The 26,175-nt window shown below is 47.7% G+C and overlaps 3 protein-coding genes across 3 annotated transcripts; all 3 read right to left on the reverse strand.

The window, feature by feature from the left end:
• Positions 1–664: 664 nt before the first annotated feature.
• Positions 665–9,225, reverse strand: LOC124979170 (membrane primary amine oxidase-like). Its single transcript, XM_047543579.1, has 4 exons — positions 7,511–9,225; positions 3,382–3,667; positions 2,572–2,701; positions 665–2,300 (listed from the first exon to the last, which is right to left on the reverse strand). Exons 1-4 carry the CDS (start codon positions 9,093–9,095, stop codon positions 2,025–2,027), a joined length of 2,277 nt encoding a protein of 758 aa, XP_047399535.1. The 5' UTR covers positions 9,096–9,225; the 3' UTR covers positions 665–2,024.
• A 3,545-nt stretch (positions 9,226–12,770) lies between these two features.
• LOC124979169 (membrane primary amine oxidase-like) lies at positions 12,771–19,181 on the reverse strand. The gene is given in 5 exon segments (XM_047543578.1): positions 12,771–14,290; positions 14,982–15,049; positions 15,052–15,110; positions 15,516–15,801; positions 17,572–19,181. Coding segments are annotated over 5 exon segments (2,289 nt in total). The 5' UTR covers positions 19,172–19,181; the 3' UTR covers positions 12,771–14,014.
• A 637-nt stretch (positions 19,182–19,818) lies between these two features.
• Positions 19,819–26,147, reverse strand: Aoc2 (amine oxidase copper containing 2). The gene is made up of 4 exons (XM_047543580.1): positions 23,383–26,147; positions 21,089–21,374; positions 20,751–20,880; positions 19,819–20,457 (listed from the first exon to the last, which is right to left on the reverse strand). The coding sequence occupies exons 1-4, from the start codon at positions 24,965–24,967 to the stop codon at positions 20,191–20,193; spliced, it is 2,268 nt and encodes a 755-aa protein (XP_047399536.1). The 5' UTR covers positions 24,968–26,147; the 3' UTR covers positions 19,819–20,190.
• Between the last annotated feature and the right edge of the window lie 28 nt (positions 26,148–26,175).

Consider the following 26,175-nt stretch of genomic DNA (forward strand, 5'->3'; position numbering starts at 1 on the left):
AAGGGGATTACTTGGCAATGTAGACAGATAACAGGATAATAGGAGGAAGATTTTCATTCAGGCAGAGAAGCAGAGAGACAAGAAGAAAGCTGTACAGAGACATATGTCTCTCACAAGAGATAACTAGGGATTGTCCTCTCAAACAGGATAGCTTTTTCAGGTCCAAGTTTCCCCAACCCAGTGAGAGATGGAGGGATATAAGAATTGAGGCAGCAGGGACATACCTCCAGAACCTTGGAGGGAAATAGCAGAGGAGTGGGGAAGAGGAAGAAGGAAGGGCCACTGAGCCTAGTGAGATCTTGCCCTGGAGCTTGACAGAGCAATAGGTCTCTAGAAGAAGTTCCATCCTTATATCTAAGACCCAGAGCAGAAGAAAGGCTAGGGTGGTCCAAGCAAGCTTCTGACTATTTAAAAATTGTTAAAAATAGAAATTTTATGTCATGTATATTTTATATGATAAAAAAGAAAAATAAAATACAAGTCACTTTGGAAAACATTTGGGTAGTGACTCTAAAGGTTAAACACAAAATTACCATATCACCCATAAATTCCACTCTGAGCTGTATACCCAACAGAAGGGAAAACATAAGTCTGTACAAAAACATGAATGTTCCTAACATGATCCATAATAACCAAAAATGGAAACAACTCAAATGCCCATTAACTAATAAACAAGTAAACAAAATATGGTTTATTCATATGTGTTAATCATCTTTCTATTACTATAACAAAATACTTGAAGCAATTTACTTATGAAGAGAAAATATTTATTTTGACTTACAGTGTGGGAAGTTCCAGTCCATGACTGACTGGTTATGTTGCTTTGGGCCTAAGGCAAGCAGTATATCATGGCAGAAGTGAGAGGCAGAGCAAAATCACTATGTCAGGAGCCAGGGAGCAAAAGAGAGAGAGAGAGAGAAAGGGATGGGAATTTCACAATTCCCTTCAAGGATACACAGCCAATAACCTAAGGACCTCCCACAAGTCCCCACCTTCCAGAGATTCCACCATCTCCCAATAGGACCACCAAGCATTTAATACTTGAGCCTTTAGGGGACGTTCAAGATCCAAATTCTAACACCATACAATGGAATATTATTTAGCAATAAAGGAATGAAGCAGTGATAGACACTATAAAATTAATGCACTTCAAAGCATGCTAAATGAAAGAAGCCAATCATGAAAGACCATATACTGAATGAATCCACTGATATAACATGTTCAGATATAGACAAATCCATAGTGGCAGAAAGTAGATTAATGATTATCCAGATCTGGGAAGGGGTAGGGGAGGAATGGGGAGTGACTGCTAATAGGTATGGGGTTCCTTTTTTGAGGGTACCCAGGATTGAACCCAGGGGTGCTTGACCACTGAGCCACATCCCCAGCCCTTTTTTATTTTTTATTTAGATAGAAGGTCTCACACTAAGTTGCTTAGGGCCTTGCTAAGTCGCTGAGACTGGCTTTGAACTTGTGATTCTGTTGTTTCAGCCTCCCCGGTCACTGGGATTACAGGTGTGGGCCATGGTGCCTGACTAGGGATGGGGTTTCTTTCTGGAGTGATGAAAATGATCTGGAATTAGAGGCAATGGTTGCGCAACATTGTGACTATATGAAAAGCCACTAAATAATATACTTAAAATAATAAATTTTAAGTTTTATGAATCATGTCTCATTTATAAATATAAGAGGAAAAAAGCTTAGAAGACACAGGAGTCACCTGAGGACAAGCTTGGTCATTGCTCTAGCCCTCTGGCTGGGTCATTCCTCCCCTCCCTAGGGTAGGAACTCAGCACAGCTGGGATCCACCAAGCCCAGTGTTCCTCTGTCTCAGGGTCAGGATGCTCCAGCCAGGGAGGAGGAGGCAAAGGAGAACAGTGGAAGAGAGAGGACCTTGGCAGAGACATCAGGGTATAAGGAGGGAGAAGAGGAAAACAGCATGCCCTGCCCAGTGTCCAGTTGCTGCCCATCCTTCTTACCCTGACCCCAGGACCCCTGGTCAGACTGGCCATCCCAGGGATCAACTAGTTGTGAGAGAAGCCCCCATGGGAGAAGGCAGGGAGGTTGGGGGCACAGGCAGCAGCCTGGGATAGGCAAGCCTGGGGGTTGATCTCACAGGCCCCAGCATCCTGGTCCTCCCGGAAATAGACAGAGTCAGCAGAGTAGAAGGAGGGGTCCTCGTCAAAGAAGTTGTAGGGTCGGAGGAAGAAGCCCACCCCATTCCCCACAGTCACCGTGTTGGGAATGTCCTCTGCATGTGGGATGTGCAGAAAACCAGCTGTCACCCAGGCCACCAAGTCCTAGCAGGGGGAGAAGAAAGAGGATCATGAGATCAGGCTTAGCAAGGGATGTGCCCTGATTTCCCTAGTGGCCTTTCAGGGAAGGCTTCCGCTCACCAGCCCATACTCCCTTCATTTCTCAGGAAAAATGTGAAATTATAAAGTTGTTTTTTTTTTTTTTTTCCTAAGTGGGTTAAGACTCCTGAGGAATCTGGCTGGGAAAGAGAGAAGTGTCTTGTTCCTGCCTTCCCCTCTCATTTCCACCTCTTTTCTCACTTCCCATTCAACTCACCTGCCCTACAATAGTCTCATTATTGATGAAGTCAGTGAAGTCCACCGTAGGTGTCCAGGGGTCATTCAAATTGTAGATGCTGGTGCTACTGGGTTCCCCCTCCTTCCGCTGTGTCACAGCCAGCTGGTACCTAAAGGCAATCTTGTTTAGACCTACAAGATCATCAATCCCAACTACTGCCCAAAGCTACACAGAAGAGGGAACAGAAAAGGGAAATAAACACAAAGGTCTTTGTATTGAGTCTCTTTATCATTCTCCTGCAGTTCTCATTCTTCCCCAACCCTGCAGAGTTCTGCATTTGTTCAATATTCTGTACCTCAAATATCATTCGGGTAGGAATGTCATTCATCTATCCTTGCAGATCAGAGCCTGATGTTGAGCTTTGAGCTTGGATCCATATGTATGGACATGTCTTGATTCCAAACCTAGGTCAAGTTCACTATCTCAAATGCCTGGATTTTAGGGATTACTTCCTCCAACCCCTGTTCCTTTAACTCTTTGTTTTTTCCTTCAATCCTTATTGCAAACATTTTAAACATATGGAAAAGTTGGGAGAACTGTATAGTAAACACCCATAATATCCACAGTCTAGATTCTACCATTAACATTTTACTGTATTTGCTTCAATGCACTGTATCTTGCCTGTCATCCATCCATCCACCCATCCACTCATCCATCCATCCACAGGTCTTCATTTTGAGCAGCTAAAGCTCCACAGAAAGGAGGTGCATCTGCACCCATAAAAAATAGAGCAATGTGAGGCCCTTCCATTTCAGTTCCCCCAACCCTCTCTGACAGCCCACCACTCACCTCCCCCAGCTGAAGGCTCTCTCCATGGAGCTGTTCTGGGGCAGTGGCTCTCCAGCAAAGCTGAGTGTCTGGATGCGGTAGCCTCGGGGGTGACCCCACTTGTTGCTGTGGTTGCTGGCCAGGTACAGGTAGCGGGGAGTGGCCCCTCCCAGGGGGAAGGCAGCCTGCTCCTCTGTCTCCAGCAACCTCCGGGTCACTTGCAGCCTCTGCACTTGGTACTCAGGGTGCCAGGGCACACTCATGGGGACAAAGGTCATGTCCTCAGCCCAGACCCAGTTCTCCAGTCCTGTGTGGGGTGGGATGAGGGTGGAAGGCTGAATACAGCTGCCCTGGTCCCTCTGGAGTCCTCCCGCACCTGGCATCAGAAGGGGTCCAAAGAACATCCCAGGATAGTGTGGCCCCTGCTTCCCTTCCCTCTCTCCAAGATATCCCCAATGCACAGATTTTGAGAAGTTCCTTCTCACTATGTCATTTCTAGTAGTTATTCCAGATGCCTTGTGACTGATCCTCCACCTACCTTTGCCCTTTGAGGAGTTACAAGAAGGTAGTTTACCCAGTGGGCATTGCTCAGGGTGAGATTCCTTCTGACTTGGAAAGAGGAACTGCTTCTCACAACTCAAGCCCTCAAGCCCTATGGCATCACCTGAACTGCCTTATCATGGAAATAAGGCTCACCCTTATGGAAGCTGAAGTTCTGTGCATGCACTGTGCTAAGTGCTTTATATATATATATATATATATATATATATATTTATCTTTATGACAACCTTATGAAGGAGGACATATAATTGTCTCCACTTATAGATGGAACAATTAATGCATAGAGAATTTGAATAATGTGTCTTGGTTGGTCAAAAGGATACACAGTATTGTGGCAGTCCTGGGGACCAGGGTTTTAGTGTGGTTTTTACACTGCCACACAGAGGAAACCAGCATAGAGCAATCCCACAACATGTGGTCTGCAGACATGTGGGCCAAAGTGAAGGGAAACCATACCCTGGGCCTCACACTGCTGGGACTTGGAGGCATCTCCTATAGTTTGGAACATGACAGGGATCTGGGAGTGGGTCCAAAATTACAATTTTTTCCTTGAACATTTGGAATTTTGAATTATTTTGTTGGAGCCTAACTAGGTCCCATATTAGGAATCATCTTATATGATCTGAGATCAAAGAGCAATAAATCAAAACATGCTCCATACTTTTCTAGGGACCAGAAGAGAACAGAAACTGATTTAGCAAACCTTAGTTTCCTTCTATGGATCCACTGCCCCTAAACCACAGTCCAGCATTTTTACCCTTAGAGAACAAAAACTAAGAGTTCTTTGTTGTCCAACTACAGAAGAGGGTTCATAACAATAGCTGGTATTTCTAAGGGATTCACCATGTGTAAGCACTATTCCAAGTGCTTTAAAAGTATTATCACTTAACTACAGAGATACAAGGAGAAATGTGTGTCTATGTTGGCTTGAACATATACTTAAATTTTATTTTCCCTCCTCCTCCTCCTCCTCTTTTCCTCCTCCTCCTCCTCCTTCTTTTTTTTTTTTTCTCTCTCTCTCCCCCTACCCTCCTAGGGAATGAACCCAGGGTCTCTCTCGCACATGCTAAGCAAGCACTCCAGCACTGACCTACTTCCCCAGCCGAATGTACCTAAATCTTCTAAGCCCTCTTGCAGGGCCTGAAAGCAATGCCATACCAGTAATAATGAGCACACCTGGTGTCCAGATCATGGTTTCTAAATACCATTCTGCAATAAAAGGAATCAGAACTCTTTAGAGAAGTGATTGGTTGCAGGATTAGAGCAGGAAAATACCATATGAAATTGGAATATCTTGTGGTGCTGGAAAGTAAGGAACTACTAAAAAAAAAAAAGGATGGAGGCATATCAAAAGGACTTAGAATTGACATCTAAAAAAAATAAATAAATAAATAAAATTTTTTAAAAAGGACTTAGAAACCAACCTGAAGGACTACCTGATGGCCAAAGTTGGAGCAATGTAAAGAACAAAATAAATGATAGCACTGGATTCAAATACAATAAAATAAGCAGGAGTTCACAAAATTATGAATAAACAATTAAATATATAAATAAATAAAAAGGGAGAATGACTCTTCCTTATGCAGAATTTCAATTAACAAGATGTAAGGAATAGGGAAAAAATTGATGGATAAAGACAATATAGACAATATAGTACATAAACAACCATTAAAAAGGACATTCATTTATAATAAAATAGATGAATCTGAAAGATACTGTATTGAGTGAAATAAGCCAGGAACAGAAAGACAATCCTGCAAGGTCTCATTCATATATAGACTCTAAAGCAGTTGAACTCATAGAAGAAGAAAGAATGTTGGTTACCAGGGGACTATGGTTTGGGGTGGGGGTTAGGGAAATGTTGGTCAAAGGATATAGAATCTTGGCTAGGAGGAATAAATTCAAGAGGCTCATTGTAACTGGTGACTATTGTTAAAAATCTTATATTGTATTATTGAAAATTGCTAAGAGAGTAGATTTTAACTGTTATCACAGAAAAAGTATGTGAGGTAATGCATGTTAATTAACTCCACATAGCTATTCCACAATATACACATATTTCAAAACAACAGGTTGTACCTGGTAAATGCATATATTTTTAGTTGTCCATTAGAAATATTTTAAAAAGGAAAAAAGTCTAAATGACTAGTACTAGGAAAACATCATAGTAATAATAGTTGTAGGCAAAATCCACCAACAGATGCTAAAATTAGTGGGTAAAAGTTTGAGGGGAAAAAAATAGGATATTTGTGTAACATCAAAGTATTTTCCCCAAGATATTTATTAATTGAAAATGTAAAATATTAACTTTTCTGAGGGAGAAAGTCAAAAGATACACTTTAACCAAGTGCATGAGGTCAACATCATTAATAATAAGACATATCAATATCATGTACCCCTTGATATGATAGATACCCTGAGAAGGACACATATCAGTTTTGTGATTTTCTTGCCTCTCAAAATGTAGTTGCAATCTAACCATGACAAAACATCAGAGAAACCCAGATTGAGAGAGAGTTTACAAAAATAATTGGCCAGCAGTTTTACAAAGTGCCAAGGTCATGAAAGAAAGAGAAATCTAACTAACCATCGCAGGTTTGAGGAGACTAAGACATACAACATCGAAATGTAATGCAGAGGCTGCGGTTGTGGCTCAGTGATGGAGCGCTTGCCTAGCATGGGTGAGGCCCTCGGTTCGATTCTCAGCACCACATATACATAAGTAAATAAAATAAAGGTCCATCAACAATTAATAAAAACATTAAAAAAAAAAAGAAATGTAATGCAGAGACCTGGATTAGATTCTAGAACAGAAAGAGAACGTTAGTATAGGAACAAATAAACTCTCTAAATTAGTTAATGGGATTGTAATAATTTGGTCTCCTGGTTTTGATCCTTAATTATGATTAATGTAAGACATCAACATTAGAGGAAGTTGAGTGAAGGGTAGATGGGAATACTTTGTACAATGTTGGCAACTTCTTGGTACATCTAAAATTATTTAAAAGTCAAAAAAAAAAAACTAGTTATTCATCCTACAAAGAAGGCACTATTATTTTGATGCTTAAGTAAACTGAGGCAAAGAGATGTTAAGCTTAAAGAGTTTCCATCGTACACATCTTCCCAGGAGCTCTGTAAGCATGCTCTATTCCTCCTTTAGAACGTAGGCCTTCTGGGAACAAGGATGTGTTTCTTTAGTTAACTTGCACAGTGTAGTGCTTGGCACCAGGGTATATTTAATAAACATGCATTGTTTGTTTGAATGATCTTATGATGAGAAAAGAAGTGGCAAAATGCATGTACATCATAATCCCATTTTGATATAGAAATCTGACTATGTACATCAATATATCATATTTATAGTATGACAAATTATTTAACTACAGAAACAATTTTTCAAGTTCAGAAGAATTTTTTTTAAGTATGGGAGAATACCAACCTACTAAGAATGAAAACTTCTGAGCAGGATGACTTTTGCATTTATCACATATCCTTTTATATTTTATTATTTCAAAGAAAAATTTTAAAACTGGTCATGGAGACTTCAGGCCACTCTTCTGGCACCCTTGTCCCCATCAGGGTGTCTTACCTGCCACATCCAGATCCACCTTGAAGTGAGCACTGTGGGTGTGGACCGTGCCCAGTGTGTGCTCCCCAACTCGGTTCCCGTACCTTCGGGCAGCACCAAAGAGGAATGAAGAGCTGATGTAGCCCGTGGCATGGACTTTGACTTCTATGGCCCCATTGGGGTGGAAGACCATATCCCACACATAGTCATAGTTGAGCATGGTGGACACAGATCTGACGACCAGCACTGTCTCTGCAAGGCCCCCGAAATAATGGGAGTGGATATCTGAGTGGTGTCGCCGCAAGGGGAGGCCCTGATTCTGTTCAAACACACAAAAGGCATCACGTATTGTCTTGGGGGTCTGAGACTCCAAAAGGAAGTGCCAGTCCACATAGGTGGCCAGGTAGGGGCAGTCCACCCCACGAGTCAATGGGGAAGAGAAATGACCCAGGCCAAAACCACCATCTGTGTAGCGGCTTCGCAGAGCAGCAGGAGAATTTCCTCCATAGATGGTCAAGGCTTCCTGGACGCTGACTTCATAGGCCACCCTCTCCCCTTGGAAGCGGATGTCAAAGATCCTTGGGCCACTGAAAGCTCCAAGGCCAAAGGAGAAAGTCCACAATGAGGAGGCCACTCGACTCCCCTGGACACTGAAGCGGGGACCCTGGGGATGGAACTGCAGAGGGGGAGCTGGACCCGGGGGCAACGGGGACTTCAGGGACCAGGACCCACCTGTGCCATTGTCTGGGATTAGCACCACATTCACCAGGCCAGCCTCAAACTGGTCCTCCAGTTGGGCCAGACTCTCATAGTAGCGGCCTTGATAGAATACCTTCTGGATGGTCCAGTGGGCAGGGTCCAGGGCCTTGTGGTCTACCAGCAGTTCCAACCCCACCGGGTGCAGGAAAAACCCAGCCCCTGAGAGGTTATAGTAGAGGCCAAACCAGGTGGCCCTGTCCCCTGATTGCAGACCACGGGGGGCTGTGTTCATTGTTACCAAGTTTCTTCCCTGGCGTTTGTAGAAGCAGCAGTGGTGGAGAAGCCCCGCAGCCTGGGGCAGCTCTCTGCTGAAGATCATCTGGTCTATGTCCAGGTATTCTCGGAACAGCACGGGGCGCCGGTGATAGGGCAGGGGGCCCCCATGACGCTCCAGGGTCACGTCCCGCATGTAGGAGGGGTGAGGCAGCGGCCCCACCACCAGTTCACTCACGTTGGGCTGGGGTTGTCCACCAAAGAAGATGATGGCCACAGCTTCCCGGGCAGGTGGAGGGCCCCCTCTGTCCAAGTGGGCCAGGGCTGCAGCCTTGGGGGGTAGCTGCAGCTCCACTGAGAAGACACAGTTGTCTGAGGGGCGAGCCTGGGCTGCATCCACCAGCCCTGGCCCCAGCTTCTGGGTCAGAAAACTCATCACAGCTGTCAGCTCCTCTGGGCTCAGGTCTGCAAACAGCTGGCTCTGGGCAGGGTGTGTCCAAGGCTGGGCACTCGGAGATACAGAGGGGCAATGGGGACCCAGGCCTGGTTCACATTCCCTGTCACTCCTAGACCCATCTTCACACATACCTGTCACCAGAACACTAAATAGGTAAAAAATAATAAGGACCGCCATTCCTAAAGCTGAGGGCCTCTTCAGGCTCTGGTTCTGAATGCAGAACAGAAGATAGAGAGACGGGACCCGAGAGTAGGATGCCTCTCACCTCTGGAGGGTATTGGTCTCTGGTTGGTGCTGCCCAGTAAGAGGCATGATAGTAACGGGAATGACAAGCAACCCAGAGCAGAGGGGTGGAGCTAGAGGGGACCAGGGCTCAGGTCAGGTGTAGGAGGTGGGGCTGAGGGAGGACCCTGGACTTTGTATAACCCACATCAGCCTTTGTCCTGTTCCAAATCAAACAGCACACTCAGGGTCAGGGAGGGGGAGCCACGTGGGTGGCAGGGTGGCTTTTGGAGAAAACAGATGGCAGGAGGCAAGAGGAAGGAGAAGCAACTGTGTCCTGGGACTCTTCTTTCTCTAGTCTAGGGATGAAACCCTTCTCTTGGCTATAAGGCTGCCAGTGAAACTCACCTGCCCACCCCTCTGCTGAAAGGCTTCAGAGAACTTTGTACCACAGGAGGGGCAGGTCTCTGTGGAATTATGTGGGGTTCACAAGTAGAACATGGGTGTGAGTGAGCTCATGTGTGTTTGTGTGCATGTTGTGGTGGGTAGGAGGAACTAACTCACCCTTCCCACTAGGACCTGAGGAAGTGATAGAGGAACTGGTACCCTGTCCTCTCCTCTATCACCACCTTGGCCAGGCTCACCTCAGGCCAGCAGAAGGTGAACATCATAGCAGTCACCACTATCAACTGAAGACTGGCTGACCATTCACAAAATTCCCAGATTCCTGAGTCTCACCTAAACCTAAAGATGCGCACCCAACAAATATGCCTAAAATTGAATTTCCTGCCAATCATGTGGGATGAGGGTCCAGAGTTGGTTATCTGGTATAGAAAAATAAAGTAATGTGACATTTAATACTTATCCCAAATGTTGGGGAAAAATATTTACCACCAACTTCCATCAACTGAGCAAAAGATGAAAACAAAAGGGACTCACTGTAAGAGCTTCTTACAATGAAGACAGAAGCAATAGAACTACAATAACTAAAGCAGCAAAGATCACTGGGAAAAGATCGTGTGCCCTTTGGAATATGAAGGAATGATTCAATTTCAAGGTCCAGCCCTGCCAAAAGGCAAGCCATCCCAATCAGGGAATATGAGTCTGGGCCCTTTGATAAGTTATAAGTCAGTACTGGAAAAGGTGTGTTCAGCTGTCAGTTAAGAACACAGCATTGGGCTGAGGCTGGGACTCAGTGGTAGAGCGCTTGCCTAGCACATGTGAGGCACTGGGTTCAATCCTCAGCACCACATAAAAATAAATAAATAAAAATAAAGGTATTGTGTCCATGTACAATTTAAAAATATTAAACATACACACACACACACACACACACACACACACACACACAGCATTGGCCAGGTACAGTGAGACATGCCTATAATCCCAGTGACTCAGAAGGCTGAGGAAGAAAGATCACAAGTTTGAGGTCAGCCTGGGCAACATACTGAGACCCTGTCTCAAAAATAAAATGAATAAATAAAAAAGGGCTGGGAATGTAGCTCAGTAGTAGCGCATTTGCCTAGTATGTGTAAAAACCTGAGTTTGATTCCTCAGTATCACAAAAGTAAGTCAGTAAATAAATAAACACAGCTTTATATGATGGCCCATGTGTCTTTATCCTGAACCGTGTTACCAAGGAGAGGTCAAGGATGTTCACTCTAGTGGGGGCTCACCAGGGTCTCATGTGAGGAGGTGGAATGTCTAGGACAGAGACCTTTGCTGTGGCTCATGGGGAAACGGCATCTACAAAGGAGTCACCCTGACCCTGTCCCCTGTTTATTACTTTCACAGTTTCCTCTAATATCTTTTCATCCCAGGGGCTGGTGGGCCCATCTTGTTTTCCTCACCGGGGCTGCCTGTGTCGACATTCCTGGAGAAGTCCCAGTCATGCCCTTTGATCCAAGCCTCAGAGGACCCCTTGTCCAGCTCCTTATTCCTAGGACAATAGGCCCCACATCCTAAGGTTCTGAGGCTTGGTGGCATGAGTGCCTTCAAACCCTCATGACATCAATCCTCATTCACTTCTCACTGCTAAACACAATTTACAATCCTGAGGACAAAGCTCCAGACAACTTGGATGGTCTATGGAAGAGCCCGGATTGGGATAGGGGACTGGAGGTCCACCTTGAAGCCTCTTCCTGACCAGAACTGGGCTGATGTTCTAATGATGGAGAGGTTCATTCCGCCTCCTCTCATTGGGTTCGTGGGGCAGGTGGTATCATTCCTGTGTTGAGATGTATAGGGACACAACCAGTCATGTCACGAGCACTCACACACATTCACACACACACACACACACACACACACACACACACACACACCACCATGCACCACTACCCCTACTCTTTGGTATAGAGATGGGTTTTAAGGAATCGAGTCTCAAGTGGACAAGATGGTGGCAGACAGCATTCCTTTGTTCCTGGACCCTCCAGCATTGACCATGGTACAATTAGCCATAAGAAGGAAAGAGTGTGTGGAAACAAAAGGCTATTCATTTAAAGGAGAAGTTAGATTCTCCAGGTCAGAGGAACAGGGAGTAATGAAGTCAGCAAAGTAACAACTGGCCACATATCCCTTTTCTCCTCCATGTCATCTCAGTGTCTACTTGTCCTCCATCCTTCCCTGTCCCCACCCAGGCCAGATGATAAATGAAGCCAACAATTACTGGCCTCCTGCTCCTGACTGAAGTCTTTCTCCATGTTCTTTGGAAACTACTTTCTCTCCAGCTGACTGATGATCTGGGCTTGGGGCAGGACAGATCCAAGAAGCTTTGGTGATGTCCAAACTCCCAGAACATGATCTTCCTCTGGTCAGAAGCTGAGTAGCATCCAAAACTGTTGCTTGCACTCGGTCTCCTGACCCTCCCTGGGCTTCCAGTAAACAGAAGTCCCCCTTCCCCATTGCTTCTCATTGCCATCTTCTCTCAAAGGCAGATAGGGGTGTGTAGTTGACTGAAATTTAACATTTCGGCAAAGAAGGTACTAGATGTTACACTCACTTCTCTGGTTTGCAAACACTTGAAAACTGGGCCTACTCCTCTGCTTTATTCTTCCCCTTTCTACCCATCTGTTCCCAAAAAGCAAGTCAGTAAAGAAAAAAGAAGTCAGCTTCCATTTGAGCCAATTTATTACTTATTTTTCCTACATAATACAGTTACATGGTTTGAAATTAAAAATGTACAGAAGGATATACAGTGCTAAGTCCCCTCCCAAGTCTGCCCCCTCCCCAGAGGTAATCAGTGTTACCCATTTCTCCTAAATATGCAAATATGTATTTATATTCTTATCCTTTCTAAAACAAATGGGAAGTGTACACTATACACATTCTTGCACCTTGCCTTTTTAACTTGAAAATTATTTACTATGAGTACGTAAAGACAGATGGTATTTTTAGCTGCATAGTACTGCACTGTAATATTGCATCAAATGCCAGGTGCCAGGGCACACACCTGCAATCCCAGCAGCTGGGAGTCTGAGGCAGGAGGATCATGAGTTCAAAGCCAGCCTCAGCAATTTAATGAGACCCTAAGCAACATAGTGAGATCCTGTCTTTAAAAATAATAAAAATAAAAATAAAGGGCTGGGAATGTGGCTCAGTGGTTAAGCAACCCTGGGTTCAATCCCTGGTAAAAAAAAAAAAAAAAAAAAAAAAAAAAAAAAAAAGACTGCATCAGAATCAATTTGACCAATTACCTAGGGAGGAATGTTTCTGTTGTTTCCAATCTCTTGATATTACTTTGTACCCATCCCCAGTTCAGACCCCAGTAGGAAGAAATAGTAATGGGTGGCCCTGGAACAGGTCCCTCCAGGCCAGGTTCCTCCCCACCCGAGGCCCCAGCTCATTTACATGTGGGGACATGATTGGACAGACCTGACCTGAGGGTGGAGTTCCCAGGGTTTTCTGCATCTCCCCTGTAGTGTCCACACCTGGTTCCCACCACAGCTTCCCAAACTGGCTGGGTGCTGCAGAGTTACAGAGGCCATTGGTCACACACAACCCTGGGACGAGATGACCCATTCTTCATTATCAGGGAACCCCCCCCAAAACACCTGCAATGTTAGATTGAGTGTTGCTGATACTAAGACCATTCTCTTCAAGAGAGCGCAAGGCTGGCAGATGAAGTGGGCAAGTGGGCAGAGAGAACTTGCCAGAAACACACCACCCTGCTCCAAATCAGAAGTGGGGGCAACTCCTACTCCATTGCATCTTTGAGACTTCTATAGGCTCAGAAGAGACTGTAATTGAGAAATGAGGACTGGGAAACATCGAGGACTAGGACAGGGCAACCACTCAGGATTTGAGGGAAAATCCCAGAATACAAAAGCAGGTAGGAACTCAAGAAGAAAGCAGTAGGTAAGAGGGAGGAAGAAGCAGAGAAGGAAGGGACTTGGATGAGAGGGAACATGAGCAGAAGGGGTCCTTCTAGTTCATCTGTGAATATGCAGGACTGACGGGAACCCTGCCCTGGGATCTCTAGGGAATTATTTCCATTGCAGAGTCCTCAGAAATGGCCTAAAAATATTTGGAAAGGCAGAAATTAAAAAAAAAAAAAGGAAGCATTTGAAGAAAAGCATAGCTATCTCTCCGGCCCCCTGACTGGGTCATTCCTCCCCTCCCTAGGGTAGGAACTCAGCACAGCTGGGATCCACCAAGCCCAGTGTTCCTGTGTCAGGCATCTCAGGGTCAGGATGCTCCAGCCAGGGAGGAGGAGGCAAAGGAGAACAGTAGAAGAGAGAGGACCTTGGCAGAGACATCAGGGTATAAAGAGGGAGAAGAGGAAAACAGCATGCCCTGCCCAGTGTCCAGTTGCTGCCCATCCCTCTTACCCTGACCCCGGGACCCCTGGTCAGACTGGCCATCCCAGGGATCAACTAGTTGTGAGAGAAGCCCCCATGGGAGAAGGCAGGGAGGTCGGGGGCACAGGCAGCAGCCTGGGATAGGCAAGCCTGGGGGTTGATCTCACAGGCCCCAGCATCCTGGTCCTCCCGGAAGTAGACAGAGTCAGCAGAGTAGAAGGAGGGGTCCTCGTCAAAGAAGTTGTAGGGTCGGAGGAAGAAGCCCACCCCATTCCCCACAGTCACCGTGTTGGGAATGTCCTCTGCATGTGGGATGTGCAGAAAACCAGCTGTCACCCAGGCCACCAAGTCCTAGCAGGGGGAGAAGAAAGAGGATCATGAGGTCAGGCTTAGCTAGGGATGTGCCCTGATTTCCCTAGTGGCCTCTCAGGGAAGGCTTCCGCTCACCAGCCTATGGTTTTTGAATCTTTAAATATTTTCCCTTCTGATTCAAAAGTCAAAGCATGAAGAGTTCATTTCAGGGACTGTACCTGGCCTGCACCCTCCATCTCTGACGCTTCTTATCACATTCCCCTCTGCCTCCCAACCCCAAAGGCGACACCTGCTACTTCAGCTTCTCTCCCCTCAACTCTCTGAGGGTTCCCAAATTGTAACTCAAGCCAAAAGGATGGAGGAGGAAATATCAGAGCTTGAGAAGCAGAAGCAGGCTGACAAGCACTTTTTGATAGTCAAGGAAGGAAAGGAAGAAGCTCTAGGTGCAGAGCTGTGGTCCTCCCTGGTACCTTCCAGCCCTGCTTGAGTCTCAGGTCTTGAAAAGGACTCAGTCCATGAATTCAAGGGCTGTAGGGTCTGGAGGACAGGCCCTGCTCCTCACCCAACTTCTGCACATGACTTCCCAGTTCAGGAAGATTCTCAAGAGATAATGATCAGGTTCACTAAAGTGCAGAAAGCAGGTGTCAGTTCTAACTCTGGGTTTTCAGGGACCCTCCCAAGACAGAGTGGGGCTCATCTCCATCCCTCAGCCCTCCCGCAATCAGCTCACCTCTCCAGCAATGGTCTCGTTGTTGATGAAATCGTTGAAATCCACAGTGGGGGTCCAAGGGTCATTTGATTAAAGATGCTGCTGCTACTGGGCTCCTCCTCCTTCCGCTGGGTCACAGCCAGCTGGTACCTACAGGGGGACTGCTCAGGCCTCCATGGTCACTAACCTGGAGGATTCTGCTGCCTGATCATGATAGAAGGGAGCAGAGTGCCGAGACCTCAGCTTCTCCATTCCATTCACATACCAACTCAGGACAGCAGAACCCTGATATCATCCTAGAGGGTCGCATCTTCCTATTGATAACTCTGCCATTTTACTGCATGGTCCCTCCCTCATCCAAAACAGAAATAAGTCCTCACTCCTCAGTTTTAGCTCACAAAGAGAAATTGTGCCCCATTGTGCACACTTACAGCAAGAAGTGCTCCCTGAGATCTCACCTCACCTTGAGAACAGTTCCAACTGTTACCAGTGTCCCTCTTATGCTCTCCCCCCACTCTCATCTCCCATAGTCCTCTCTGACAGCCCACCACTCACCTCCCCCAGCTGAAGGCTCTCTCCATGGAGCTGTTCTGGGGCAGTGGCTCCCCAGCAAAACTAAGTGTCTGGATGCGGTAGCCTCGTGGGTGACCCCACTTGTTGCTGTGGTTGCTGGCCAGGTACAGGTAGCGGGGAGTGGCCCCTCCCAGGGGGAAGGCAGCCTGCTCCTCTGTCTCCAGCAGCTTCCGGGTCATCTGCAGCCTTGGCACCTGGTGCTCAGGGCGCCAGGGCACAGTTGTGGGGACAAAGGTCATGTCCTCAGCCCAGACCCAGTTCTCCAGTCCTGTGTGGGGTGGGATGAGGGTGGAAGGCTGATCATACAGCTGCCCTGGCCCCTCTGGAGTCCTCCCACACCTGGCATCAGAAGGGGTCCAAAGAACATCCCAGGATAGAGTGTGGCCCCTGCTTCCCTTCCCTCTCTCCGAGATGACCCCAACCTGTCAGCCAAAGCTGTTGATCTTTAACTAAAATATTTCTTCAAGGATTTCATTCATTTTCCTTTCATTTAACAGAGAGAACTGTGCTTACCCCTGGGGCCAGAGGTTAATGAAACTTTCCTTACCCTACTGTTCTTCCTGGTGGGGTGGGTGGCATAGACAGAAAACCACTGCCTACCCTGCAGTGGGAGAGGGGCACAGGTGAGGCAGAGTCAGGGTTACAGGAATATAGGTGCAGGCAGGGATAGGGCTTCTCTGTGGCAAGTTTTCAGCCTAGACTAAAGGTATGTCACCCAAAAAGATGAGATGGAGAGTCATTCTAGTCAGGGACAAAGCCTAACTATAACCTGTGTGCTCAGCACAGGGAGGATGTGGGTGTGGCTGTGGCTCTGGCAGCGCAGGGCAGGTTAGAGTTCCTTCACAGAGGGATGAGCTTTGTAAGTTGTTCTGTAGCTGATGTCCTGCAGGACTAGAGAAGTTGGGAGCTGTGTAAGTAGCAGGCTGGCCTGAGTGGGAGGCCCTGTAGGCACAGAGTGGAGGCATCAAGAGTGGTGGCAGCAGAGAGAAGGCTGACATCTATAAGGGTTACTGGTGAGGGTTCTGAGATATTGCAGAGGTAGAGCAGGAAAAAAAAATCTGATAATGAACTAAATGAGGGCAAGAAAGTGAAAATACAAAGACAGAAATTTCAAGACATAATGGGGCCTTGACTCTGACCAACTCCAGGAAATATCTGGACTTCTCCACAGTATTCATTCTACCGCTCACACTGAAGTTAATGGTACCAAAGAGAGGGATGGAAAATCAGGGGGGAGGAGGACACATCTCCCAGGAAATGTACAACCTAGATTATTCCATGACTGGTCTCCATGTGCCAGCGACTTGGCAGAATGCAGATCCTCAAACATATCAGCACCACAGGCCAGACACAGAGACATGGCTGACTCCTTAAAGTGGGGCCTGCATAAGTGCAAGGGAGGTAATAGGGAACAGACCCTGCCTCCACCCTAAACTTAGCCATTTCTCAAGATTTTCTGTCTTTTTTTTCTTTTACTGCAATACTGGGGGATTGAACCTAGGGCACTTTACCACTGAGCTACATCACCAGCCCTTTTTACTTTTTATTTTTTTAAATTTTATTTTATTAAATTACTGAGGGTCATTAAAAAACAAAAACAAAAAAAAAATTATTGAGGATCTTGCTGACCTTGAACTTGAGAAACTCCTGCCTCAGCCTTTGTGGCATATGCTACAGAGCTCAGCTGTTTATTTTTTTATTTTAAGACAGACAGGGTCTAAGTTGTTCAGGCTGTCCTTGAACTTCCTATCTTCCTACCTCAGTCCTCCAAGCCTCTGAGATCATAAGCATGTGGCATAGCATGAAGTTACTTCCCAAGATTTTCTAATGGGGTCACGTGGAGGAAGGCTGGCAGTTGTGTTCCCAGCCAACCAGCTAAGATCCAAATAAAATTCAACAGCCAGCTTTCTCCCATACAGCCAAACAGGAACCATGACAACCAAAACCTTTCTTTCCTGCATAATCTACAAAATATCCCAAACAAATAGAACTCTTCAGTCCTTCTTGCACAATCCTTGTCCCCATCAGGATGTCTTACCTGCCACATCCAGATCCACCTTGAAGTGAGCACTGTGGGTGTGGACCGTGCCCAGTGTGTGCTCCCCAACTTGGTTCCCGTACCTTCGGGCAGCACCAAAGAGGAATGAAGAGCTGATGTAGCCCGTGGCATGGACTTTGACTTCTATGGCCCCATTGGGGTGGAAGACCATATCCCACACATAGTCATAGTTAAGCAAAGTAGACACAGATCTGATGACCAGCACTGTTTCTGCAAGGCCCCCAAAATAATGGGAGTAGAAATCGGAGTGGTGTCGCCGCAAGGGGAGGCCCTGATTCTGTTCAAACACACAAAAGGCATCACGTATTGTCTTGGGTGTCTGAGACTCCAAAAGGAAGTGCCAGTCCACATAGGTGGCCAGGTAGGGGCAGTCCACCCCACGGGTCAGTGGTGAGGAGTACTTGCCAATGCCAAAACTACCATCCAGATAGCAGGTCAACATTGCTGCTGGGGAATTTCCTCCATAGATGGTCAAGGCTTCCTGGACGCTGACTTCATAGGCCACCCTCTCCCCTTGGAAGCGGATGTCAAAGATCCTTGGGCCACTGAAAGCTCCAAGGCCAAAAGAGAAAGTCCACAATGAGGAGGCCACTCGACTCCCCTGGACACTGAAGCGGGGACCCTGGGGATGGAACTGCAGAGGGGGAGCCGGACCCGGGGGCACCGGGGACTTCAGGGACCAGGACCCACCTGTGCCATTGTCTGGGATTAGCACCACATTCACCAGGCCAGCCTCAAACTGGTCCTCCAGTTGGGCCAGACTCTCATAGTAGCGGCCTTGATAGAATACCTTCTGGATGGTCCAGTGGGCAGGGTCCAGGGCCTTGTGGTCTACCAGCAGTTCCAACCCCACCGGGTGCAGGAAAAACCCAGCCCCTGAGAGGTTATAGTAGAGGCCAAACCAGGTGGCCCTGTCCCCTGATTGCAGACCACGGGGGGCAGTGGTCATTGTTACCAAGTTTCTTCCCTGGTGTTTGTAGAAGCAGCAGTGGTGGAGAAGCCCCGCAGCCTGGGGCAGCTCTCTGCTGAAGATCATCTGGTCTATGTCCAGGTATTCTCGGAACAGCACGGGGCGCCGGTGATAGGGCAGGGGGCCCCCATGACGCTCCAGGGTCACGTCCCGCATGTAGGAGGGGTGAGGCAGCGGCCCCACCACCAGTTCACTCACGTTGGGCTGGGGTTGTCCACCAAAGAAGATGATGGCCACAGCTTCCCGGGCAGGTGGAGGGCCCCCTCTGTCCAAGTGGGCCAGGGCTGCAGCCTTGGGGGGCAGCTGCAGCTCCACTGAGAAGACACAGTTGTCTGAGGGGCGAGCCTGGGCTGCATCCACCAGCCCTGGCCCCAGCTTCTGGGTCAGAAAACTCATCACAGCTGTCAGCTCCTCTGGGCTCAGGTCTGCAAACAGCTGGCTCTGGGCAGGGAGTGTCCAAGGCTGGGCACTGGGAGATACAGAGGGGCAATGGGAAAGTTGGCTAGGTTCAGCCCCATCTCCACCCCTGCCAGCTAGGAGAACACAAACCAAGGCAAAGATGGTGATGATGGCCAGAGCGAGGAGCACCAGGGTGGTCTTCTGGTTCATTGTCTCTTGAGATGGGACAGGATTCTACCAATGTGAGGCTGTATATTCTCAGGCAAGCATGAGAGGGGCTCTCTTGGCTGCTGGACCAGGGGGCTCCGGGACTCTGGCTGCGTTTCCTGGTAGTCAGACGCTTAGGCTGAAGGCTGCCGATGAGAAGGAGGCAGGCAGGGTGGGGCCGGGGGGAGGGGCACACCAGAGTTGGGGGGCGGTCTCAGCAGGCTGCCGCAATTTCCACAGACCTTACATGGCTTTGTTTTTCAGGCTCCAAATCAGACTCTGCTCTCTAGGTCAGGGTTGGAGTTGGGGAAAGCTGAGCTGGTGGAAGGGGGAGAAAGAGCCGTGCAGAAAAATCCACCACTAGCAAAGAGGTGGGTCTGCTCAGCAGTCCCTGGGCCCCTCGGCCCAGCTTCTTCTACAAGCCCCACCTTCTCCAGGCCAGATGTTCTCTTTCCTGTAACTAGGAACTATTGTTCTTCTCCTAGGGAAACCCTTGTCTCCAGCCCCCTCAGCTTCCCAAGCAACATTCCTTGGCCAGGTCTACCCCCCTTGCACTCTCCTTCATTGCTAATTTCATTGGCATGAGTCCTCAGTATTCCCTAGAGGACTCTAGACACTTGAAAAATCAAATAGAACAAACTCAAGTGAAATTCTTATAAGATTTTTTATTGCCAATTACACATAACAACCATTCCTCTTTAATACACATACATAAGGGAATGGCTGGTATGATGAGAACACCAGGTAGTTCTGAGTGGTGGGATTTATGGTATTTTTGCTTGAATATTTCCAAATCATCTTTATAAATGTGTTATTTATAAAAAGAGCAGAAGGTAAGAATTAACCAAAGGGACACACGGAGATTTTATAGTGTGGGAGGAGGCTATTTTCTACGGAGCACTGAGGGTAAGAGTCTGGGGAGCAATATGACAAAAACACAGGGAACCCTAAGGGGGAGCAGAGAGGAAGATGGGTCTCATCTGAGGTGCCCCCACCCACAATGTTCTACCCTACTCTCAGACCTAGAAGCCTTGATAAGAAAAAAGGGGAAGGTCCGGGACACAGGCTGCCAGATTGGGGATGCAGGCCATTGGGTTGACACTGCAGAGCCCAGCATCCTGGTCCCTCTCAAAGAAGATGCTGCCAGGGGAGAAAATGGAGGGGTCCTCATCAAAGAAGTTATGAGGTTGGAGCAAGAAGCCAACTCTGTTCCCCACAGTCACCGTATTGGGGACATCCTCAGCATGGGGAATGTGCAGGAAGCTGGCTGTAACCCAAGCCACCAGATCCTGCAGGAAAAAGGAAGAGCTGAAGGACTTTGGAGGCAAAACCCAAAGAACCACCCCTCAGTCACAACTCCCTCAGGTTGTTTCCGCCTATGCCCAGCAGTTGGGAGGTGGGCAGGGGTCAGTGTCCCAAGGCTAATCTCGTGTGGGGCGGGGGATGATCCATGTTGGTCATCACAGAACTCCTTGGCCCCTAAATCAGAACTGGAAACCACTCCTTCTAACCTATGGCCAGAGACTGGGCAGCCAAGATGCAGGCATAGAGGAGGCGCCCTCCTGTCCCTAGAGCTACCAACCTCTCCTAAGAGCGTTTCATTGTTGATGAAGTCAGCGAAGACAACAGTGGGTGTCCACATGTCAGCACTGAAAAAGATGCTGCTGCTCTGTGACTCCGTCTCCTTCCTCTGGGTCACCACAAGCTGGTATCTGACCAGGAATTGTCATAGGAAAGCAGTGTTGGAAAATATCAAGAGCCATTACTAGATCAGAAGTCCTTTGGATCACATTCTGAGAGACCATTTCCCACCCCATTTCTACTTGGATCTGAGGACAAGTTCAGGGATAAATGGTAAGCCATGGGTAGTGAGTTAGGGTCAGTCCTTCCCTACCACCCACTGCCCAGGACCCTCCTCACCTCCCCCAGCTGAGGGCCCTCTCCATGCTGCTCTCCAGGGGCACATGTATGCCAGGGGGACTGTGGATCTGAATTCGGTATCCACGCTGGTGACCCCAGGCATTAGTCTGGTTGCTGGTCAGGTAAAGGTAGCGGGGAAGGGGGCTTCCCCAAGAAAATGCTGCCAAATCCTCCCTTCTCAGGACCTGCCGGGTCAGCTGTGGCCGCTGCAGCTGGTACTCTGGGTTCCAGGGGACTGCAACAGGTTTAAACACCACGTCTTCTGCTACCACCCAGTTTTTCAGCCCTGCCAGGGTGAGGGAAGGGAGAGGAGTTCTACACCAAGTAAGGTTGTTTGGACAGGCCCCTCTTCCCCATGATGCCCACTGCACTAGTCTGACATCAGAGAGCAGCACCCTGTGCTAGCACAGTGCTACCCACCTTCTTCTAACTTGCCCTGTTTAGTAGGATAACCACTACTCTCATGTGGCTATTTAAACTGAAAATTCAGTTCCTTGGACACAGTAGTTGCATTTAAATTGTTTGTTAGCCGAATATGGCTAGTGGCTCTTGTATACCACAGCACAGATACAAATATTCCCAGCACTGTAGAAAGTTCCATTAGTATTTGCCCACCAGTAGACATTGGACCAAAATTTGCTTCTCATTCTTTCTGAATCTCTACCTTAGACATAATTAAAGCTATTTTTCCAACAAATGGAAAAGCACATGCAACTGACTAGTAACATTCTTTTAACTATGAATGGAATTTGTCTTGGGGAAACTAGCTAGGAAAACTCAATCCCCTTCTACAGACCCAGATCTCCCAAGCACTGTGGCTACTTTCTACCAGCAAGGCCAGGTAGGCTTCCATTTTCAGAATGAGCACATTTGTATCTTTCTCTTTGCAGTGCGGGGGATGGAATTTAGGGGTGCTCTATCACCAAGCTACATCCCTAGCCTTTTTATTTTTTGAGACAGGGTCTCACTCAGTTGCCTGGGCTAGCTTGAACTTGTGATCCTCCTGCCTCAGCCTCCCAAGGTACTGGGATTACAGACATGAGCCACCATGCCCAGCTAGATTTTGTCTTTTGTTTGGGAGCTTCTTGGAATTATATTGTACCCTAGCCTGCATGGCCCAACGCAGTATTTGATCACTCTGCTGGTTGGAACTGTTCCTTTTAATGTGACCTATGGGAAGGCACCCGATAGTGAGGCAATCCACTGGGACTAGCACCTCTGCCGGTTTTATTTCCGTGCTGGCACTTAACTACCAACTTCTGATCCCACACACCAGCCTGGGCTGAACACACTAGCAAAATCACCTGACTTGACTTCCCAAAACAAGGCTCTTTAATGCCAAAAATACTGAAGAGAAGCTTCCAATTGGAAAAGTCATAGTCCAATCAAGTCAGAGTAATCTAGCTAACATGACTATTTCAGCTGTGTTCTGGTTTGAATTTTTCCTCCCCTCCACCCCACCACACTCAAACACGAGCCTGTATGCATGCAGGGTACAGTTTTTGTACTTATGAGGTTAATGTTTCACAAGAAATACTTAGTTACATTACATCATACTTCAACAGTCCTAATCCCGCCCCATCCTCCTTAATTTCCCCAACTATTAAGTAAGGAGGGCTGGTGTACTTCTAATTTTCTTTCTGGGTCTAAGTCTGTGACTTGGCAAGTTTGCTTTCTGTCCTTGAAAGATCTGTCAGGAGCAGCGAGTCCTTTAAGCTTTGAGCCCTACTGGAGAAATTCCTTTCTACACTTGTAGCAAGCTTATCACATATCTGTCACATCACTGGAGAGTTCATTGTGATGACAGGCATGGGGTAGCCCTCCCCACAAAGACAATGGCACTGTAGAGCCTCGCCCAGCATGAAACCCTGTCCCCCAATCCCCAAGGGTGCTTTCTGCCTCTTAAGACTGCCCTCCCCACCAGCACTCACCCTCAGGATAAGTGAGCAAGTAGCATAACTCCAGTCCCACCCCAAGTGGCAGAGCCAATTCACTTTCCCATGGTGTCATTCAAGGCTAAGGCAGCCAGGCACAGACATTACATTTAAGCTAGTTTCACAACCGCTGCTGGGGCTACAGGCTGGGCTGGGTGGAAAAACCCTTTACACCTTTGGCCAGATACCCAGAAGCCCTGAAGTTGACTAGCTGACTACACCAACAGTCTGGGTTGTCCCCTCCATAATCACTATGGAGTCAGCACAACCCCCTTGCCTTTCAGAGACTTCAGCTTGACCTGAGGGATTCCCTCCCCTCCCCCAACCCCATCCCTCGATTCTCATACCCTGAATACTCACCTGCCACATCCAGGTCCAGCTTGAAGTGGAAGGCGTGCGTGTGCACTGCCCCTAGCACCCGTTCCCCTATACGGTTCCCAAAGAGAAGGCTCTCTGTTCCACTTAGGAAAGCTGTGTTGACATAGCCCGTGGAATGGACTCGTCCTTCAAGCGCCCCATTTGGGTACAACACAAAGTCCCAAATGTAGTCATAGTTGCCCACAGATGACACAGACCTGACCACAAGGGCTGAGCTGGCCAAACCACCATAGAAATGACTCTCAATGTAATTGTGGTGCCTTCGAAGAGGTAGTCCCTGGACCTCCTCAAATACACACACTGCCCCTGGGAGCAGCCGGACTGTCCCTTTCCCGGCTAATATGTGGATGTCCACCATTGTGGCTTGATAGGGGCAGTCGACACCCCGCACTAAGCCTCGGCTGTTAAGGCCAAGTCCATAGCTGCCATCCAAATATCGGGTCATCATAGTCTTGGGTGAGTCGGCACCATAGACAGTCAGACACTCCTGGACACTGACTTCATAGGCCACTCGCTCACCCTTGAACTGAACATCAAAAATCCTTATGCCACTAAACACCCCATGGCCAAAGGTAAATGTCCAGAGGGGGGAAACCACCAAGTTCCCTTGTACATTGTACTGAGAACCCTGGTGTGAAAAATGAAGAGGGGGAAGAGGGCCCACAGTGATTCGGGACCTGAGGGTCGAAGGCCCATTTGGTGTGGGTATAGGCACTCTAACCACTTCTAGCTGACCAGTTTTAAATTCCCATTCTAATTGGCTCAAGTCTGCATAGTAGTGCCCAAGGTAGAAGACCTGTTGGACAGTCCAGCGGGCAGGGTCCAGGGCACTGTGATCCAACAGTAATTCCAGCCCCACGGGGTGAAGGAAAATACCAAGACCTGAGACATTATGGTAGAGGGCCATCCAGGTAGCTCGGTCCCCTGATCGCAAACCTCTAGGGGAGGCATGTAGAGGTGTCAAAGTGGAGCCATTGTAGTTCAGGACAGAAGCCAGGAAGGTGGGAGCCTTGGGTAGCTCCACCTGTTTGAAATGCTTCCACATCTGTACTAATTCAAATTTCAGCACAGGGCGCAGGTGATAGGGCAGGGGGCCCCCATGACGCTCCAGGGTCACGTCCCGCATGTAGGAGGGGTGAGGCAGCGGCCCCACCACCAGTTCACTCACGTTGGGCTGGGGTTGTCCACCAAAGATGATGATGGCCACAGCTTCCCGGGCAGGTGGAGGGCCCCCTCTGTCCAAGTGGGCCAGGGCTGCAGCCTTGGGGGGCAGCTGCAGCTCCACTGAGAAGACACAGTTGTCTGAGGGGCGAGCCTGGGCTGCATCCACCAGCCCTGGCCCCAGCTTCTGGGTCAGAAAACTCATCACAGCTGTCAGCTCCTCTGGGCTCAGGTCTGCAAACAGCTGGCTCTGGGCAGGGTGTGTCCAAGGCTGGGCACTCGGAGATACGAAGGGACAGCGAGGACCCTGGCTGGAACCACCTTGCCTGGTTAGCAAGACGTAGGCCAGAGCAAAAATGGTAACAAGGGACAGCACCAGGAATACCAGGACCACCTTGAGATTCATGGTGAATGTTCAGAACTGAAACCAGAATCCTACGAGCAGTTCCTTCCAGTTCCTGACACCAAAGTCAGTGTTTATATTTAGTAGGATGGATAGGAATGGAGAAAACTCCACCCTGTGGGTTGGACAGGAAATTTCTAACCTTAATTTACATAATTCTGTTCCAATTTTTGTCCTGTCATTTGGCTTCTTCCTTGTCCCTGAACAACCAGTGATTTCCATCACTTAGACCAGTTGAGAGGGCACCTGAACTAAAGACACTGAAATTTCACCTTCCACCCAAAATAGGTATAAGAATGCAAATCTCTGATGCTTCAGTCCTGCATACCACACACAGGCACTAAACTACTTTTTTTTTTTTTTTAATTCCCACCAGGCACTATACGTATGTTGTACTATACCCCAGTAGCTCCAGGATCCACTGCCCAGTGCAGCAGTAAGCATTCAGTTCTGCCTGTGACCTAATGGCAATCCCCTGACTTAGTCTCATGTCTCGTCTATCTGGTCAGTGAGAAAGGAGGAGTGGTTGAGGGCCTGGGCTTAGTATTCAGTTTTGTTCACTGATTCCAGCTTCCTAAGTTATGTGACCTTAGGAGACACAAAAATTGAGTCCTCACCTACACAGAAGGCATAAAACTATCCAATAGATTCTTGAAGATTAAATGTGATCATGCACATTAAGTGCTTACCAACCCAAAACAGGGTAGGCAGTCAAAAAACTGGTAGCTACTGGTACTAATCTGTGATAGAGAATAGAATAGATGTACCTTCATTGTTTAAGACCTGAAAACTCTTTGCAGAGACAATGAGGGGATCACTGGAAACCAGGAAACTACTTGCAAGATGAGGAAACTTTATTTCAGAGGGAGGTAAGAGTCCTAAGCAGCCCTCCAAGTAATTTAAAAACCAAGACCCGAGTCTCCTCAAGAAATTTAAGACATTATTCAGAGAGGAGAATTAATATAAGGTAAAGAAAATGACTGAGTAGGATACTCCTTGACCAGATCATTCCCCACATGAAACTATAGCAGCCTCTACTGGCAGCTCATGGGAAGGAAGGAACTGGGATCTTGTGCAGGTAGGACAGAAGGCAGCTAAGGTTTGGGAGGAGCTAACTTTCACATAATTTCAGACTGAATACAAACAAAGGATCCACCCTTCCCTCATGGTAGGCAGAAGTCCCAGTCTTTCCACTAACCTAGAGGAAAGAG

The sequence above is a fragment of the Sciurus carolinensis genome, chromosome 3 (genome assembly GCF_902686445.1).
Source record: "Sciurus carolinensis chromosome 3, mSciCar1.2, whole genome shotgun sequence".
Taxonomy (NCBI): domain Eukaryota; kingdom Metazoa; phylum Chordata; class Mammalia; order Rodentia; family Sciuridae; genus Sciurus; species Sciurus carolinensis.